At 38.5% G+C, this 16563-nt stretch overlaps 1 protein-coding gene across 1 annotated transcript in view; it reads left to right on the plus strand.

Moving 5' to 3' along the window:
- The window catches only part of STT3B (STT3 oligosaccharyltransferase complex catalytic subunit B), a 50869-nt gene extending 37025 nt beyond the window's left edge, over window positions 1–13844 (plus strand). The window contains exons 8-16 of the mRNA XM_058817096.1: window positions 1088–1136; window positions 2836–2990; window positions 4598–4809; window positions 4900–5087; window positions 5583–5754; window positions 7865–8038; window positions 9007–9120; window positions 10126–10338; window positions 12297–13844. Of these exons, the coding sequence (XP_058673079.1) occupies window positions 1088–1136; window positions 2836–2990; window positions 4598–4809; window positions 4900–5087; window positions 5583–5754; window positions 7865–8038; window positions 9007–9120; window positions 10126–10338; window positions 12297–12377 (1358 nt within the window). The 3' untranslated portion in view covers window positions 12378–13844. The remainder of the gene's footprint in view (window positions 1–1087; window positions 1137–2835; window positions 2991–4597; window positions 4810–4899; window positions 5088–5582; window positions 5755–7864; window positions 8039–9006; window positions 9121–10125; window positions 10339–12296) is intronic.
- Window positions 13845–16563: the final 2719 nt, after the last annotated feature.

Genomic DNA, 16563 nt, shown 5'->3' on the forward strand with positions numbered 1-16563 from the left:
CCTAGAGGTGCAGCAGTAGCCAGTGCCCAGGCACCCTCATCACCCAGGTGAAGATGCTGGGTAGCTCTCATGTTGGCCAACTCTTCCAGCACCCTCAGGTGAAGGCTGTCTGCATCCAGAGAAGATCATAACCAGTAGTGTCCTGTGTCCTGACAGCTCCTTCTTCATATGCATATAGTGGATTGGCAGCAATCTTTTCATCTGGAGACTGAAGGGAAAAATATGTCTTGTATTAGAAAGTTAACCACAATATTTAAATGTCTAAATTAGATACTGAAGTAACCTTTCAGTCAGATTATACTAATTTTGAATATAAGATAGAGGAAAGACTTACTGAGTCACACACAAAAACTTGGGTAATAATTAAAGGATTTAACCTTCTCTTACTTCTCCTTGTCTGTATCTGTCTTCAGGAGGAGCTGAAACAAGTGCAAAGAAAGCATAAATAAAAATTTAAGAATAATCTTAAAACTTTTAATAATAATTTTTATCTTTCATCTAATAATTATACTGTTTCTTTTCATCTTATCATATTCAACTTACCTAAAAGCCCTGTTTTATCAAATAATATGTAAAGCTTATCAGCATGTCTAATAGCAGCTTTTATATTCCATGCTACAAGTAGATTGACCAGGAGAGAAATAAAAGGAAACCAGCATTTCATTTAGTGTTTGTTTTTTTGCTATAGAGTGCTCCCAGTTTCCTGCTCTGGCATTTCAGAAAAATGAAATACTTTCTTATCAATTATGTTTTCTTTTTCTCATATTCCTTCACAGAGTATATTTGCTATCTGTCATATTATTTGAGATATATTTAGTATTGCATTGCTTTGACTTTTGGAAGTGTGCGTGTCTTGATACTCAGATTGTACTTAACAAGTACAATGTGATCCTGTAAGTGTGTTCTAAAACCAGTTTGCTTCATGGTTGGTGGATTTTATAGCCTGCCTAATGCAGTAGGTATGGTTCACATATATTACAAGTTCAATGAAAATTTCTTTGGGTTTGTGTTATAACTTGAGGGAGTAGGAATATTATTTCATTTTAAAACCTAGGCAGCAAAAAGGTTTTTCTTCCTCCTTTTTCAGGTTATATTGCTCCTTGGAGTGGCAGATTTTATTCATTGTGGGACACTGGGTAAGTAAGCATATAAGATTTAGATATCGGTAGCATTTTACTGAAAACTAATAATCATTTCCTCTCCTCATCCCCAAATCCATTTAGTATTTCAGTCAAGGAGAATCAAGAGCACTCAACAGGGGCAAGGGAGGGGGAAAGGAGTGGTGATTGGCACACCTGGGGAAGGAACTGGGATAACTGAGACAGGCTGTGACATCACACTGCAAAAAGTTATCCAAAGAAAGTGTTTAGAGTAGCTATTTCATGGTCTTTACAACCACTTCACTGATTTGTCTCTGAAAATTCTTGCTTCTTTGCAAATCTTTGAATATGTAATATATGTTTTTTCTATATGAAGCTGTAGTATGTATGTCAGCATGAAATAACTGCAAGCTGTGCCAACACTTGAGTAGACATTTAAAAATTACTAAGAGCCTTAGACTATTTTCATTGTGCAATATTGCACAAAATCACCAAAATGTTGCACATATGATCTGTCATGTTGCCTCTGTATTACATTCATGCATCTGTTTTTTATATACAGATGTCCATTCTGAACAATTGTTTTATTAATGTGTGTTTTCACAGGTAAAAATCTTGTAAATCTTTTGTTTTAGTTAACCTTTGAAAATACTATGTTGGATTCTTTAGTCAGCCCAGAGAAAAGGAATAAAATGGAGAGTATTTTTCTCAGATAAATGTTTTAAAGTGAAATTCAGTTGCTAAATTTTTGTTAAGATTTAAAGCAAGGATAGAGCAACTTCAAACTTTGTGCAGTTCAAACTTTTTTTCAGGCTCCAAAATCCAGCTCATACAGGACTCTGTCCCAACTCTATAATAAATGTGGTAGAACAAATGTTAGTAAAGAAGCCTCAGATTTACTTGAGCAATATATAGATTTTGTTCTTTGCCTGTCTATATATATATATATATACACACATATATAAAAATATATGTATATTCAGAGCATTAAACTTTTGAGGGCTTGTCTACATTAGAAAAACATATTGTGTTAAAACACACAATACAGTTTTGAATGAGAACTAGATCTCAGTGAAGAAAAGGACATATGTTTGATACCTCACCATTCAATCATGGTAGCACCCTAGATTAGGTCCTTATGTATAGTTGTCTGTAATATAGAGCACAGTTTTGTCCTTGTCTGCACTGAGTGTTTGACATGTTGTTTAGATGACATGTGTTTCCAAGTGTAGACAAGGCCTGTTTTCTTCAGTATCTGAAAGAATATGGGTGCATCAGTAACTGATCTGGTATTTAATACTCTAACTTTCTTTACTAAGAAAATGAAGATATTCTGTGTAGAGGTTTTGAAATACAATGTTGAAAATTTAGGAGATTTACTAGCATTGATGATTCAAAAATGTAGTAAAGGTGCTTCCATAGCTGTGTGTTTCCATTTTGGTGAATTTGGCTTCATATTTAGTGATGAACAAATGAAACATCTATAATTTTAATTGTCTTAATTAATATGGAAATAATTGTTGTTTTAAATAACTATTCCCTAAATGCTTCCTAGATCCAGTAAGGCCTGGGGATTTCTTTGGTATAAGAGTTAATCAGATTACTGCTGATTAGGGCACTTGCCATTTAAAATTGAAATGCTTCCTTTGAGATGAATTTCAGAATTCCTAATGTTTACAGATTTTAATAATTTTATCTTTTCAAAATAATTTGAACTGAATTTTTTTTAAAAAAGGTATGCGAAAATTCACATCCCGATCATTGCCTCTGTGTCTGAGCATCAGCCTACAACATGGGTTTCCTTCTTTTTTGATCTGCATATTCTCGTGTGTACTTTCCCAGCAGGGCTGTGGTTCTGTATCAAAAACATCAATGATGAAAGAGTCTTTGGTAAGAGAAAATATTTTTAAATTATTTTGAGAAGTTTGCCTTCAACTTCATTTTACTTTGGTTTTGTTTGCTCAAAGGTGATATGTGGCTTGTTCTAAAATATGGTTTAAAAGTGATATGTTTAAAGGTGATTATTAAGAGTTGCCTGCACCCAGCAGTCTTTAAAGTGGTTTATAAAAGTGCAGAGGTTGCTGAAATGGTGATGGAGTGTAGTTCCAGGAGGTGGGATGCAGTCATTTGATGTGTTCATTCTGCAGCTGGAGTTGCACATTCTGGTGGGATGCAGTTCCACAGTACAGGTTAGCCAGGAGAACAGTGTGCAAAGGCAGGGTCCCTACTTTGGACATCTGGCACTCATCCCATCACAAATTACTCAAAATGCCCTTGCTTTCCAGGTTTTCTGTTCTTTTGGGGAACAGAATCTTTTGCTTTGGAAGAAGTGCTAGATAAGACACAAGCCAAAATGGAAGTGTGGAGTCTCCCTATGTCAGTGACAACTTTTTTTTTTTTTTTTTTTAATGCAAAATTGTATTGTGAAAGCCAGATTCTGATTTTGAGTGAGGCTTGTAACCCATATGGAGTAGTGAAGATCAGTCAGGTCTTGGACTTTTACAGGGACAGGAGGCTCCAGGCTAATATAGCTGCCTCTTAGGCAACCTAAGACTTGTGGGCAGTATGAATGTTTACAATGAATGTTTATCAGCTTGCTTTCAGCCTTCTACTGGAGGCTGCACCTTCCATTTAACACAGCTTAAAGAGACCTATGAGTGAGGATGGAGAGCCATACTGCCTCATCACAATGTAGAAAATATTTACATGATGTAATCTTATAAATCAGTGTCCCTTGATCTCTGTGGCAAATCTTTCACAAGAGAATATTGTTAAACTGTAGCAGATGAGTCTACCACAAGGAATTCATTATTGGATATTCCCTATGAGTGTTTACAGGATTGTTTGGGTTTTTTTCTTTCTAATAAATGTGTTCTTAATGTTTTGTAGTATTCTGAAAATCTTGGTTTATATTTTGTGGAAGACAAAGTGGAGGTAATACTGCTCAGGAATACTTACTTCAGAATAGGGCTCTCAATATCATGTTATTCATCTGTATAGAATTATAATGTAGACAAGCCCCCAATTCATCCAGAGATACCTCTAACTTAAATCAAAATTTAATATTCACATTAAATTGTAACACTTCCTTTTGCTTTTTCAGTTCTAATAACTTGTTTGGTCTAGAGCTGTTTGGTTTTTTTTAATCAAATGAAATTACCTATTATTCCAGTAGCATTGTTGGTGTATAATATTAAATTTCACTAATAATGTATCTTCTGACACATTACTAATGAATGTTGAGAATGGGGTTGTGTTATTGTTAACAGTTGTAGAGATGAATCTCAGGAAGGGTTTGAGGCTTCAAAGGGATAAACGTTAATTCAGCCGTATGTCTGTACATTAAAAAGCAATGAAATGCAAGATGCGCACTCAAGCCTTTATACACACAGATGCTCAACCCACTTCCAGAAGCAGTTTTATGGAGAAGCATGTACGTGTGCAGTCAGAGTGAGTGTTATTTTCCAAGTGTCACCATTAGCTGTGTTTCCCTGCAGTTGCTCTGTATGCAATCAGCGCTGTTTACTTTGCTGGAGTGATGGTCCGCCTGATGCTCACTCTGACTCCAGTGGTCTGTATGCTGTCAGCAATTGCCTTCTCCAATGTCTTTGAGCGTTATTTGGGTGATGATATGAAGAGGGAAAATCCACCAATAGAAGACAGCAGTGATGAGGATGACAAAAGGAACCCTGGTAACCTGTATGATAAGGTGAGGGGAGGAAGCAAGAGTTAGAAAATTTGGTTTCCAATGTCAAGGATGATAGAAGTTGCCATAACAGGTACATTTGTGTTTGTTTAGGCAGGCAAAGTGAGGAAACATGTGTCTGAGCAGGAAAAAACAGAAGAAGGGCTGGGCCCCAATATCAAAAACATTGTGACGATGCTGATGCTGATGTTGTTGATGATGTTTGCTGTTCACTGTACCTGGGTAACCAGCAATGCATACTCCAGCCCCAGTGTGGTTCTCGCCTCCTATAACCATGATGGGTAAGTAAGGTCTACAGTCTGAAGTGATTAAAGCCTTTTTTACTGCCATTGCATTACCAATTTGCTTTGCCTTCTTTAAACCACTCCTTATTATAGAAAGGAATTATGACCAGAATAATAAATTATTCATACTCTAGTTTTCAAAAAGATACAACTTTTTCTGAAATATTTAATTAAATATATGAACATAATCCTACCCAAAGCCAATAAAAATGATGGTTAAAAAAGCCTTGGAGTGAACTGGGAAAACTTGTTTAAGAATATATATTTGACTGCATTTAGTCATGTCTTCAAAAGCAGTCATGTCTTCAGAGCAGTTCAGCTTCTGGACATTCAGCTGTCAGAGAGTTCAAACTTATGACTGCTGGTGACAAAATCCCTCAAAAGGAGCTGAGCTCCTAAGAAAACCCTTATTTGTGAACCCAGACTTACCATGGGGCAGTTAATTTGTTGGTAGTATCTGTACAGATGCAAATGAAGGGAACTGTTTTGCAGCACTCGGAACATCCTGGATGACTTCAGAGAAGCCTATTACTGGCTCAGGCAGAACACGGACGAGCACGCCAGAGTGATGTCGTGGTGGGACTATGGCTACCAGATAGCAGGAATGGCCAACAGGACAACCCTGGTGGATAACAACACTTGGAACAACAGCCACATTGCCTTGGTAAGGGTGGCAGTTTTCTAGGGAGCAGAAATACCAAAATGTTTACACTGCACTCCAACATGAAATTGCAGATGTCTCTTAGGGTGATGGAGTCAGAAACACAAATGTGGAAGGGACACATTTCTTTCACGTGTTAAAACTCAAGTATAGGGATCAATTTTGCTTTAGAGTTTTTGTTTTGTTTACTTGGAGTTTTCAAAACTTTACTTCCACTTCACTTTCTCTTTTCTTTGGTAACCATTCCCCTTGGGATTAATGCTGTAACAGCTGGTACCGCTGCTATCAAAGTAAGGATCCTTGCATTTAGCAGTGTCACTGCTGAGTGGATTTCTGAATGGCATGTGAAAACGGGCCATAGGATTTGACAAATTTTCAGACTGGGAAATCTGGGAAATCACAGGAAGTGATTATTTATGACTCGCTGTGGAAGTGTAGCAGACTTAATGCAATTCTGTCTTCTCACATTTGCAGATAGACAAAATGACTGCACCTTTAATTTCTTTCACTTCTGAGGAGTAAGTTTAACCTTTGCACATGTGCCTAAGGCAGGGTGTTAGTGTTGCCTGTGGTTACAGGGCATCACCTTGGGCAACTTGTGCTATGCAATGACTCCTCATCAATCACATTTCTTCCCAGAATGTTTTGCTACTAGGGCAGGATGGGGGAAGGGCTCAAGAAATTAGGATAATTAGGATAGTTTTTTGTATTCTTCCTGTCTTGGGTCAGTAGTAAGTACAGCTGTGGACCAGATCTGCCAAAAAGCAGTGTACAAAGCCAACAAATTAATGAAGCAGTGCTTTGAGCAGAGTCCCAAAAAATGTGTGTTGGGGGAAGAGAGATCACACATCCACAATTTTTACAGGGCAGGAAACTCACATTCAGCTAGAAGCAAACTTGAGAAATTGTCCTAATGGTGTTAATGTCAGTCTAATGTCAGTCAATATGCATTGCCATGTACTCTGAGGCACTTCTGATTTGGTTGGTGACCTGACAGCACTGGGTGTGTTTTAATGGACACTCAGCTTTGATATCTCTGTGTGCCTCCCTCTGCTACAAGAGGTAGAAATGCAGATACTGCATCCAAACTCAGAGCTTCTTGCAGGACAAGGTGTATCGTGTGAATAGAGACTGTGGAAGTCATCTGTGTTGCCTAGGCACAGTAAGCACACACATTGCAGCAACTGCCCATAATGGCTTTCAGGAAAGAATTCTTTTGAGTATGAGTGCTGCATTGTCAAGTTCCATTTTGGCATGAAGACTCCATAAAGGGGGACCCAAGCAATAAATGTGTGTTGTGGTCAATACCTGCACTTGTGCTGTAAACAAGGCATGCCCTGGAGATGTGTCCAGATGATTTTCTCCTGCACAGAGATGGAAATCTGGCAAATAACCTCACATTAATTAGGATAATGGCCAAGAAGCTGAGGTTCTTGGTCTTATGACAGCTTGCTGCCTAAGCTTAGTGCTCTCTAATTACATTCTTAGCTGAATGTTACCAAGTCAGGTGCAATATTATGTACATTGTAGTTACTCCCTTAGACTACAGCAATACCTTACTGTGCCTTAAGGACAAGAGCTTCAAGAGCAAACAAAACTGCTGAACTGCATGCCAGTTACTGACCAAATTCTTTTAAGTGTGGGAAGTGACCAGGATACAAGAGGTGCTGGATAGAGCTCTAAAAGGTTTTATTCTGATATTTTCTCTGTGTAGATTTACCTTGAATTCAGTGCTGAGGGTGCCTGTGTGCTACTTAGTGCAATGCACAATGGCTGCTTCATCAAAACACTCCTATCAACAGGCAGCACTCTTCTTACCGTGGAGAAAATATTTCAGTTTAGGCTGGGCTTCTGTGGTTCTAAATATTCACTGTGGGTTTTCTTTATCTAGAATGAAAATGTTGGCTTTGGTTGACAAGCAGGCATTAGAGAATCACAGAACCACAGGCTGGAAGGGAGTGCAGTGGGTCACTGGTCCAGCCTCCCTGCTCAAGCAGGGCCATCCTAGAGCACGTGGCACAGGATTCCTGGGCTTTGGCCTGGCTGTATTGATCTGTGGAGCTGTTCCATAGGTAGCTATGCAGAAATTTAAGATATTTTCGCAATTATACAGGTGGGAAAGGCAATGTCATCAAATGAGTCTGCAGCATATGAGATCATGAGAAGCCTGGATGTGGATTATGTGTTGATTATTTTTGGTGGTGTGATTGGCTACTCTGGTGATGATATTAATAAATTCTTGTGGATGGTGAGAATAGCAGAGGGGGAGCATCCCAAAGATATACGGGTAAGTGCAACCTCTACTTTCTGTTTTTTTAAAAAAAAAAAACCTTTATTTATGTTATCACTTGTCTGGGAGTGGTCACTACAATGGAGGGAAATCTCTTCTACTTAATTGCCATTTTATTTGAAACATGTGCTGGGGTTGTTTTTCTAGAACAGTAGGAGTGCAGGGGCCTGTAGCCCAGTTTCTTTCAATGGTTTTGATTCTGAAAGGTCAGTAGCCTCAAAAGCTTTTCACGTTTATGCATGATACTAAAAGTAGGATTTTTTTCTGTAATTCTTGTATGTCTCTGTGCATCATCACAAGCTTGAAAAAAGTAGGAATGTTTAGACTATTTAAACAGCATTACAAATTTCTTCAAACTCTGTAATAGCAGGAGACAAGTGAAAGTGTTAATATTGACTTATGTAGAGTTTAAGCTGTTCAAACACCTCTGAGATTGCAGAAGTCTGTAGTAATATTTTCTTAAGCCTAACAAAAACTCCTAGATATTGAGCACAGGCTTAAGGGAGTAGCCCATGTGCGTGCTTTCATCTTGTACCTGAGATGAAAATGGCAGAAATTGTTTGTTTAAACATGGAGAATATATGAAGTTTATAGTGACCCTGCAGATCTCGTGTATTGACAATACAGTGTTCCTTGCCTTTCTGAAGAATAGATGGCCAACTAAATTTTACAGTTTGAGGTAACTTTTCCAGAGCCACTTACAGTGATGTGACAAAACTTCTAACAGCACAAACTATAGATTTAGGAAAACTGATCCATTGGGGTCTGGCTTACAAGCAGGTAGTTTGCAACTATTTCACCTTTAATGAGCACCATTTCTTTCATTTTAAGGTTACCTTAAATCAGCTTTTAAACTGTAATGGCCAGTTGAGATTCTCAGGTGTCTTTCTGTGGGGAAAGGAATGAGAAATTCCCTTAAGATTTGAGTTTGCATTGACTCTTTGTGTCTTCTTTTCTCTTTAAAGGAAAGTGATTACTTTACCCCTCAGGGAGAATTCCGGGTAGACAAGGCAGGCTCTCCAACTTTGCTGAACTGCCTCATGTATAAAATGTCCTATTACAGATTTGGAGAGATGCAGGTTAGTGCTACAACTTCTTCTGAATCTTAACTGAAATGTGAGAAAACAAATATTATTTTGATGTATTTTCTATATTTTAAATTTAGCATTGCTTGTAGTAGCAGAATCTGTACTGAGTGAGCTTTACAAATTAAAATACATCCAGTCATGGTCTGCTGTTTATAACCTTTAGCAAAAAGCATTTCTGCTGTTAACCCACACTTGTACTTCATTTTTTGGTGTCCTTCATATTGCCCCAGATGGGTATCTTGATTGCACTGTGCTGTGTGCTCACTAAAGCATCAGCTGTGACATTGTGGAGAGCTTTAGAGTCATTTGTTGTAATAGCAACATGTAAGTGAACTATTGACTGTTTGAAGTGTGTCAGAAACAACATGCTTTCCATCCAAGTCCCAGCAGTGCATAAAACAACACTACACTGTGGAGTAAGGGCAGCAGCTGTCACTCCCCTTTGGGAGCACCAAACACATGGATGGAGCTAAACCTGTTTGTTTTTTTCCTTTCCTTTTCCTCCCTTGTTGCCCCCACCAGAGGCCCTTCCTTCTGAGGTATTGGCACAAGAATTCTTTTTTCAGTGGATTTACTTGTAGCACAGTGGGGCCAAATTTAAGTGATAATTGTGAACTACTTCTGGATTATATGGAAAACTGTGGAAGTGCAAATAATTGCAGTATAGGCAAGAGCACAAAGGCAGCAGCTCTGCTGAAAAAACACCACAGGCTGCTGCAGCTCAGACTGTTGAGTTGTTTCATCTCTGAATGCAGACAGGGTGGTTTTGCTGAGACATTAAGTATTGTCTCCTGTGACAGCTGTAGGAGTAAGAATGAATTTGTCCCTTAGGATCTCAAAGGTTTTTCTGTGTAGTAGAGTAATCAGTGCAAGAGAAGTGTTGCCCTTTGACTCGGGCCAGCTGAAAACATTGCCTTATCTATGAAGTTTCACAGTTTGCAGTGATTGGTGTTCTGGGTTTTGTCTCAAACTAACATGCAGCTTTAATTTTTATAGCTGGATTTTCGGACACCCCCAGGATTCGACCGTACACGCAATGCGGAGATAGGCAACAAAGACATTAAATTTAAACATCTGGAGGAAGCCTTTACCTCAGAGCACTGGCTTGTTAGAATATACAAGGTCAAACAACTAGACAACAGAGAGACACTGGATCACAAACCTAGAGTAACCAACATTGTACCAAAACAGAAGTATTTGTCAAAGAAGGTGGGTTCCCAGTGAAGTAACTGAAAGGGTCAGGAGTTTATTTTTAACTATGAATCACATAGCTGGTGAATTATATATTTCCACTAGCCAGAATGTTATGGATACTGTTCATGTTAGTGTCCAATATCAGATCTGCCTGCTGGTAATAATTGTTAATTTACTGTCTGCTTAACTTAAAAGCATGTCAAGACACAAGGCTAGATTTTTTTTAGGCAGAATGCTGACTCGACATAGAGTGTGTCACTGGCTGTTACAACTCTTAAGTCTTCATGTAACTGGAAGTATAATCTCTAAAGTACATCAATTCATGTTTCAGTAACTATGGCTCACTAAGTAAATGTGGAAGTTGCTTTCTGACTTTGTTTGAAAGTAGTGATGCCTAGAAGTTTACAAATGGCAATTTTGTATGAAATAAATTAAATATGAAACTTTTGTTGATGGAACTTTAGTGTCTGTCTGCTTACTGCTTGAAGTCATCTTCATGGTTTTAAAGTGTTTGTTGTGCTGCCCTCCTTCAGCCTGTTAAGAAAGGCCTGTTCCCAGGGGAGTTGGGGAGACTGTTAGCAGCCCTCTCCTTCACATCTGTTTTCTATATATTCAAATAGATGTTGCAAAAGGAGCTCCAGAGCCCTGTCTAACAAACTGGTATAGGCAGTAGACTTAAACTGTGTCATGGAAATACAAGTAAAGAACATTCTCTGCAAGTAGGGAATGTTAAATGTAAAGATGCTTATCTCTGTGATTTGATGGGAAGTACATAAAATAAAGCATTTGGGAGTTGCCACTGCTGCTAGACATGTCTTGAAATGATAAACTTTATTATGCCTGTCATACACTTACAATAACATTGTAACTTTTGATCTTTAATGACAAGCAAGGCTGTATTTATCTATGATAGATGCACTGACCCTTGAGCCTTAGATGTGTAAGTTTTCTGTCTAGAAGCTGATGCAGTTTCTGAAGGCTGCAGTACAAACAGGCTGCACTTCCCCTTAAGAAATCAGAGAACCAGGGAGAGCATGGGATTTCTTAAATACAAACTAGGATTTCTTAAATACAGTCTGAGGGCTCCTCAGTAGCCACAGTTTTTCAGCAGTTGCTTCCTAACTGGAAATTCAGTCCATCTCCTGTCATGTTAGGAATGACATTGCTGAACCTCAGAGATTCGGTGTATCTGAATATTACATATTAGTTTGTATCTATCCCACTTTATTGTAAACATGTTGTTGGTGTCATATTGATTAAATGCAGTTTTTTAAAATAATAATAGACCCTGCTGGTAAGCACAGCACAGTGCAGCAAGGCTGGGAGCTGCCTCCTGGCAGGTGTGTTGAATGTACAGTTCCACCTGCCACAATCTATGTACACAAATTTGAAGTTAATTTTACCTTTGACCAACATTAATGGATCCCCCTCATTACTACCATTAAAAAAAATCTAAAACAGGCTGATAAAGGAATGTGCAGGAAGTGCTAACTAAGCAATCTACAGACCAACAGCAGAGTTTAGAAGACTAAAATGGGATTATTCAGGCTTTTTTCTTTTGAAAAATGCTGCTTTGAGCAAATACCTCTACCAAACTTTTAAGAAGATAAAATAGTGCAAAATATCCAAGAAGGTATTTCCAAACAAAACTAAGACTTATGTCAGTATTGCTCTTTGGGCATATTAGAATTTTATCATGTTGGTTAATTATTAATTCTTCCTCAGCACATGCTTTAAAAAGAATGCTACAGATCTAGTAGACAGGGTTACAAAAGCACATCTTGTGCAAAAGCAACTGTTAGGCAGGAATTAACAATCCAACATTAAAAATAATGACTGGAAAATGCCTAGTTGAGGGTTTAGCATTTAAGCTCTTTAAAATCAGTCTAAAGCTCAGGCATTGAATGCACATCATGAAACTGTGGTCAAGATAAATCATTAACTAATACCTGTTGTTCTGTTTTTCTTTTTAGACCTCCAAAAGGAAGCGTGGCTACATTAAGAATAAACTAATTTTAAAGAAAGGCAAGAGACCCAACAGGAAGACAGTTTAAACACACTGTTCTGATTGCTAATACGAAGCAGTTGTCCTTGAGATAACCAGTCTTTGCCTTTAGCTCAAATCATGTTTCACAGCAACATGAGGGTACAGAACCATCATTGGTCCAGATTATTGTACAAAATTTTCAGGCAATGTCTGATTAAAAATATTGGCTTATTGAGAACAGCTGTTTTAGATTTGTAATGTGAAGCAAGACAGAGCTGCTATCCAAGTCTAGCAGCATTTTTTTATTGGTACATATTATCCTTCAAATCTGTTGAAAATTTGGACTGACTTTACCAAAGAACCCTGTAATTTGGTCCTTGGCACATGCATTACTTGTCAATCTTTTCTGGAGAACACTGTTCAGCTGAATAGCAGCAGTATGAAAACTGGAATGGTGACATCTGAAAATGACTCTTTTTCAACAAGAAAGAGATGGCAGAGCTCTCTAAAATTCAACTTTCAAAACAAGTTACTCCCATGATTATTTTTCTATGGTTTCTTTCAATGTCCTTTTACTCTTGCTGCAGGCTATTTTGAGCTGGAGTGTAAGAAGCAAAGCTGCAGTTTTCACAAGAGGTGACAGGACAGATGAATTGGACAAGCTGCTTTTGTTCAACACGGGATTGCAGTATTGCTGCCTTACACTGTCATTTCACAAGGTAGACAAGGCAAATCTTGCACACTGTAGATACAAGGGCTAAATTTGTAACCTCCTGAAAGATCTGAAACGACAGTAATGAATGCTATAACAACATACAGCTGAGCACCATGGAGCTGCTGGTGCTTCAGAACAGAAATTAAACTTTTAGGTGAATGTTTACATTGGTAAAACAAGTATAGCCTGGTTACTGGGGAAAAGAAGGTTGACAGGTATACAAACCCCTTTTCTGTAGCTATCAAAGGTAGAAGATTTGCAAACCTCTTCAGCCCTCACTGCCGTTCTGGTGAGGGTGGAAGTTTTTCTGGAAATCTGTTTCTCTGCATTTTATTTGGAATGCTTAAATCAACTGAAGAAATTCCTGCTCTAGTGCTATTTGCTTTGTCTGTCTTTTATACTGGTTCAGTTTGTTTTTTTTTTTTTAAGTGGTGAAAACTGTCAGATTAAATGCACTAAAATATAAATGGAGACTGAACGTGTTCACTTTCCAGACATAAGGAAACTTTATACAGACTTGAAATTTTTCCTTAATTAAAATGAAAGGGTTTTTTTGCAGTTTGTTTTCCTGCCACAGGTTGTAACTTTTTATAGAAACAAATCTTGCATCAATAACTTGATGTAAAATGCAGAATAGTATGTACCTTTCATGAAGAAAATGTAAATTTACAGTGTTCTGTGAGAATGTTACTGCTGACTTCTTTCCAAGGTGTAGAATATTTTTTGATTTATGAACTCATTTTTGACTTCTGTGGTTTATACAGACCAATATTACAGCTGCAACATTTTCACAAAGGTAATTAAATCTGGATTTCTGGCCCCTGTCGTTTGGAGATTTCATTTTATTTTGTTGCTTTAAAGCTCAATGCAGACCAGTTGTCAACTGTAGGGGAAAATAAAGTTAATTCAAGTTTTGTGTTAAGGCTGTTGTGTCAGTTTTGTTGTGATTATCTTGGTAACATGTTGTTTGTAGTCCTAGTCATAAATTAAGACATTGGAATTCCATATTGCAAACCTCCTGCCTTCACCAAGCTGCTGTAGTGAAGCCACAGCATCTTCTTAACTCCCTCCAGCTTAAACTAAGCCAAATCCAGGGCCTCTGCTGTGATGAAATGAAGGTGGCTGTCATGTTTCCAGGGAAGAGCAGCCTGCCTTCCCAACCACACATTGCAGCAACTCCTTGCCAGCATCTGGAGCTCCCCAAGCTGCTACAGCTGCTCACCCACCAGCAGAAGGGCTGAGTGATGATGTGATGCACGATTCCCAGTGCTGTGCTGCTTCCAAGCCCCTCTGCATCCTGACCCTGGCTGAGAAATAAGGGATCTAGCATTTGGAAGATCACCTGAAAGGCAGCAGGACAGAGGCTGCCAGTCAGTCTGGGGCTTGGCAGTAACTCAGCCTTGTTTCAAAAAAGGAAATACAAGATTGCCCTCCCCTCTTCAGGTACCTTTACATTTGGACAGACTTGTACCAGATTTGTACCTTTACATTTGGACAGACTGTCTTCAGCCTTAGGTAGCAGTGTTCTCTTTAACAGCAGAAACAAGTGAATCTGAGGCATGTGAAATAAAAATAAGCCAACTGCAGGGATCCCAGCCAACCTGGGCCTAAAGTTGCCTCCTACTTACCTGAGCTTTACTTTTTTCCTAAATCTAACATGACTTAAAGGGTTCTGCCAATGTTCTGCGGTTAAAATTAAATAAAAAGTTGGGAGTCATTGAGGTATCCACTTAGAAAAAGCAACATTACAAAGAAGACCTGGCACTGTCTCACCTTGGTTCCTCAGGAATCTGCACACTGGGTATGTTTACAACTGGATCCTGGAATCACACAGCTGAACTAACTCCTGCCTCTTTGGGAGAACTGCACAGAGCTTCTACCAGCAAAGACTATCAGCCTCTTCCCTCTTCATCACACACACTTCCCAGGCTAGTTTATTTCCTTAGCTCCAGCCGTCCTTTTTCCTTTTGTTGTTCTACTATGTCAAATTTTGAAGCATAATTGCCACAAAACAGTAAAAAAAACCCCAAAAAACATCAAAACAATAAAACCAAACACAACAAAAGACACGTGAGCCAGGCTCAGGTCAGCAGTTGCTAAGGAACTAAAGCTGCAAGTGTCTAGAATTCAATAATACTGCCTAGGTTCTGTATCTCTTAATCATTAGTGGTGGGAGCAGTGAGACAGGCAGTGCTCTTGGTAATCCCAGAAGAAATATTTTGACTTGCAGAAGTAATTTCCTAACAAGAAGAAAAGTTGTTAATTAAATATCTTGATAGATTTACTCTTGAAAAAGCAGCTGAATGCTTTGACAGAGCTCCTTGTACATACCAGTCTCATCAGGAGTAAAAACTGAAAAAAAGAATATTTGGCTGTGACTAAAACGCTCTCACATCATTATCCCAAGTGGATAAACTGCTCCAAGATGGGGCCTTGAAGCAGTGCCATGGAAGGCAAGGAACAGGGCTGGGCAGTGTTTCCTGCCCTCTTTACAGGCAGTGTTGTTTTCCGTTGTGCAGAAAAACAAAGTGTTCCAGCAAGATTGTTTCCAGCACTGTGGATGAATGTTTAAAGAAAACCAGAAGGGCATTATCTAACACTTGAAAAATGCTGACCACAATCTGTGTGATTCCTCTAAGAACATTTTTTTCTCCTCACACAAGTGCCCAATGCTGTAATAATGTAGAGTTGTGTTTTAAGAGGTTCTAATCAAGAATCCCTGTTGGTGATGAAGATTAAATGAAATGGGATTTTCGGAAGCAAGGGTACACCGTTACCTATTTCCTTTTGACTTGCCAAAATGAAGCAGATGTTCCCCAGCCTTTCCTAAAGCTCTTGTTGTTGCCCAGCCCCATTTTCCCCGGGCAGAGCTATCCAGTTCAACCAAAAAACTTACCTTCAGAGTGTCTGGGAGAATAAGCAGGGTGGAAAAAAGCGTCACAGCAAACCCAGATTAACCTAGCAAATCACTTCCATGGGAACCATGCTCTGGTGTCATACACAGCTCCTGGACAGTCAGTGACTGACACCACTGAACTAAGGCTTCCATGGAAAGAGAAAGGGCATCCCACTGCTAAATGAAACAAATCTTTTATTCATGAGCATTCTCATTTTAAATTCACAAATTATGAAAGGAAGGCAAATCAGAAGAGACTGCCAGAGCATCTTTTAAATGATAAAGGTATAAATTTTCTTTCTGAACATTTCTAATTTAAGAAAGAAAAAGGTTGCATAGGCTTTCTACAGGTGTGCACAAAAAAAAAAAAAAAAGAAAAAAATTGAAGTACATGGAAGTTTTTACATTACAATTCAGTGTACATCAGCTACTTGAAAAGGGAAGTATTTACTTGCAATTCCAAGACAGCTACTGGAACAACCTACAAAATAAGGCTTATGAATATTTACTTTTCAGTCCTGCAAAATATACTGAACACGTACTATCAGAAAAATAACATGACACTTGTGAATCTTGTCCTGGAATCTCTCACTGATGGGATCTTTTCTGAAAGAACTTTTTCTGTTCATGTCTCCCAAGATA

The sequence above is a fragment of the Ammospiza caudacuta genome, chromosome 1 (genome assembly GCF_027887145.1).
Source record: "Ammospiza caudacuta isolate bAmmCau1 chromosome 1, bAmmCau1.pri, whole genome shotgun sequence".
Taxonomy (NCBI): domain Eukaryota; kingdom Metazoa; phylum Chordata; class Aves; order Passeriformes; family Passerellidae; genus Ammospiza; species Ammospiza caudacuta.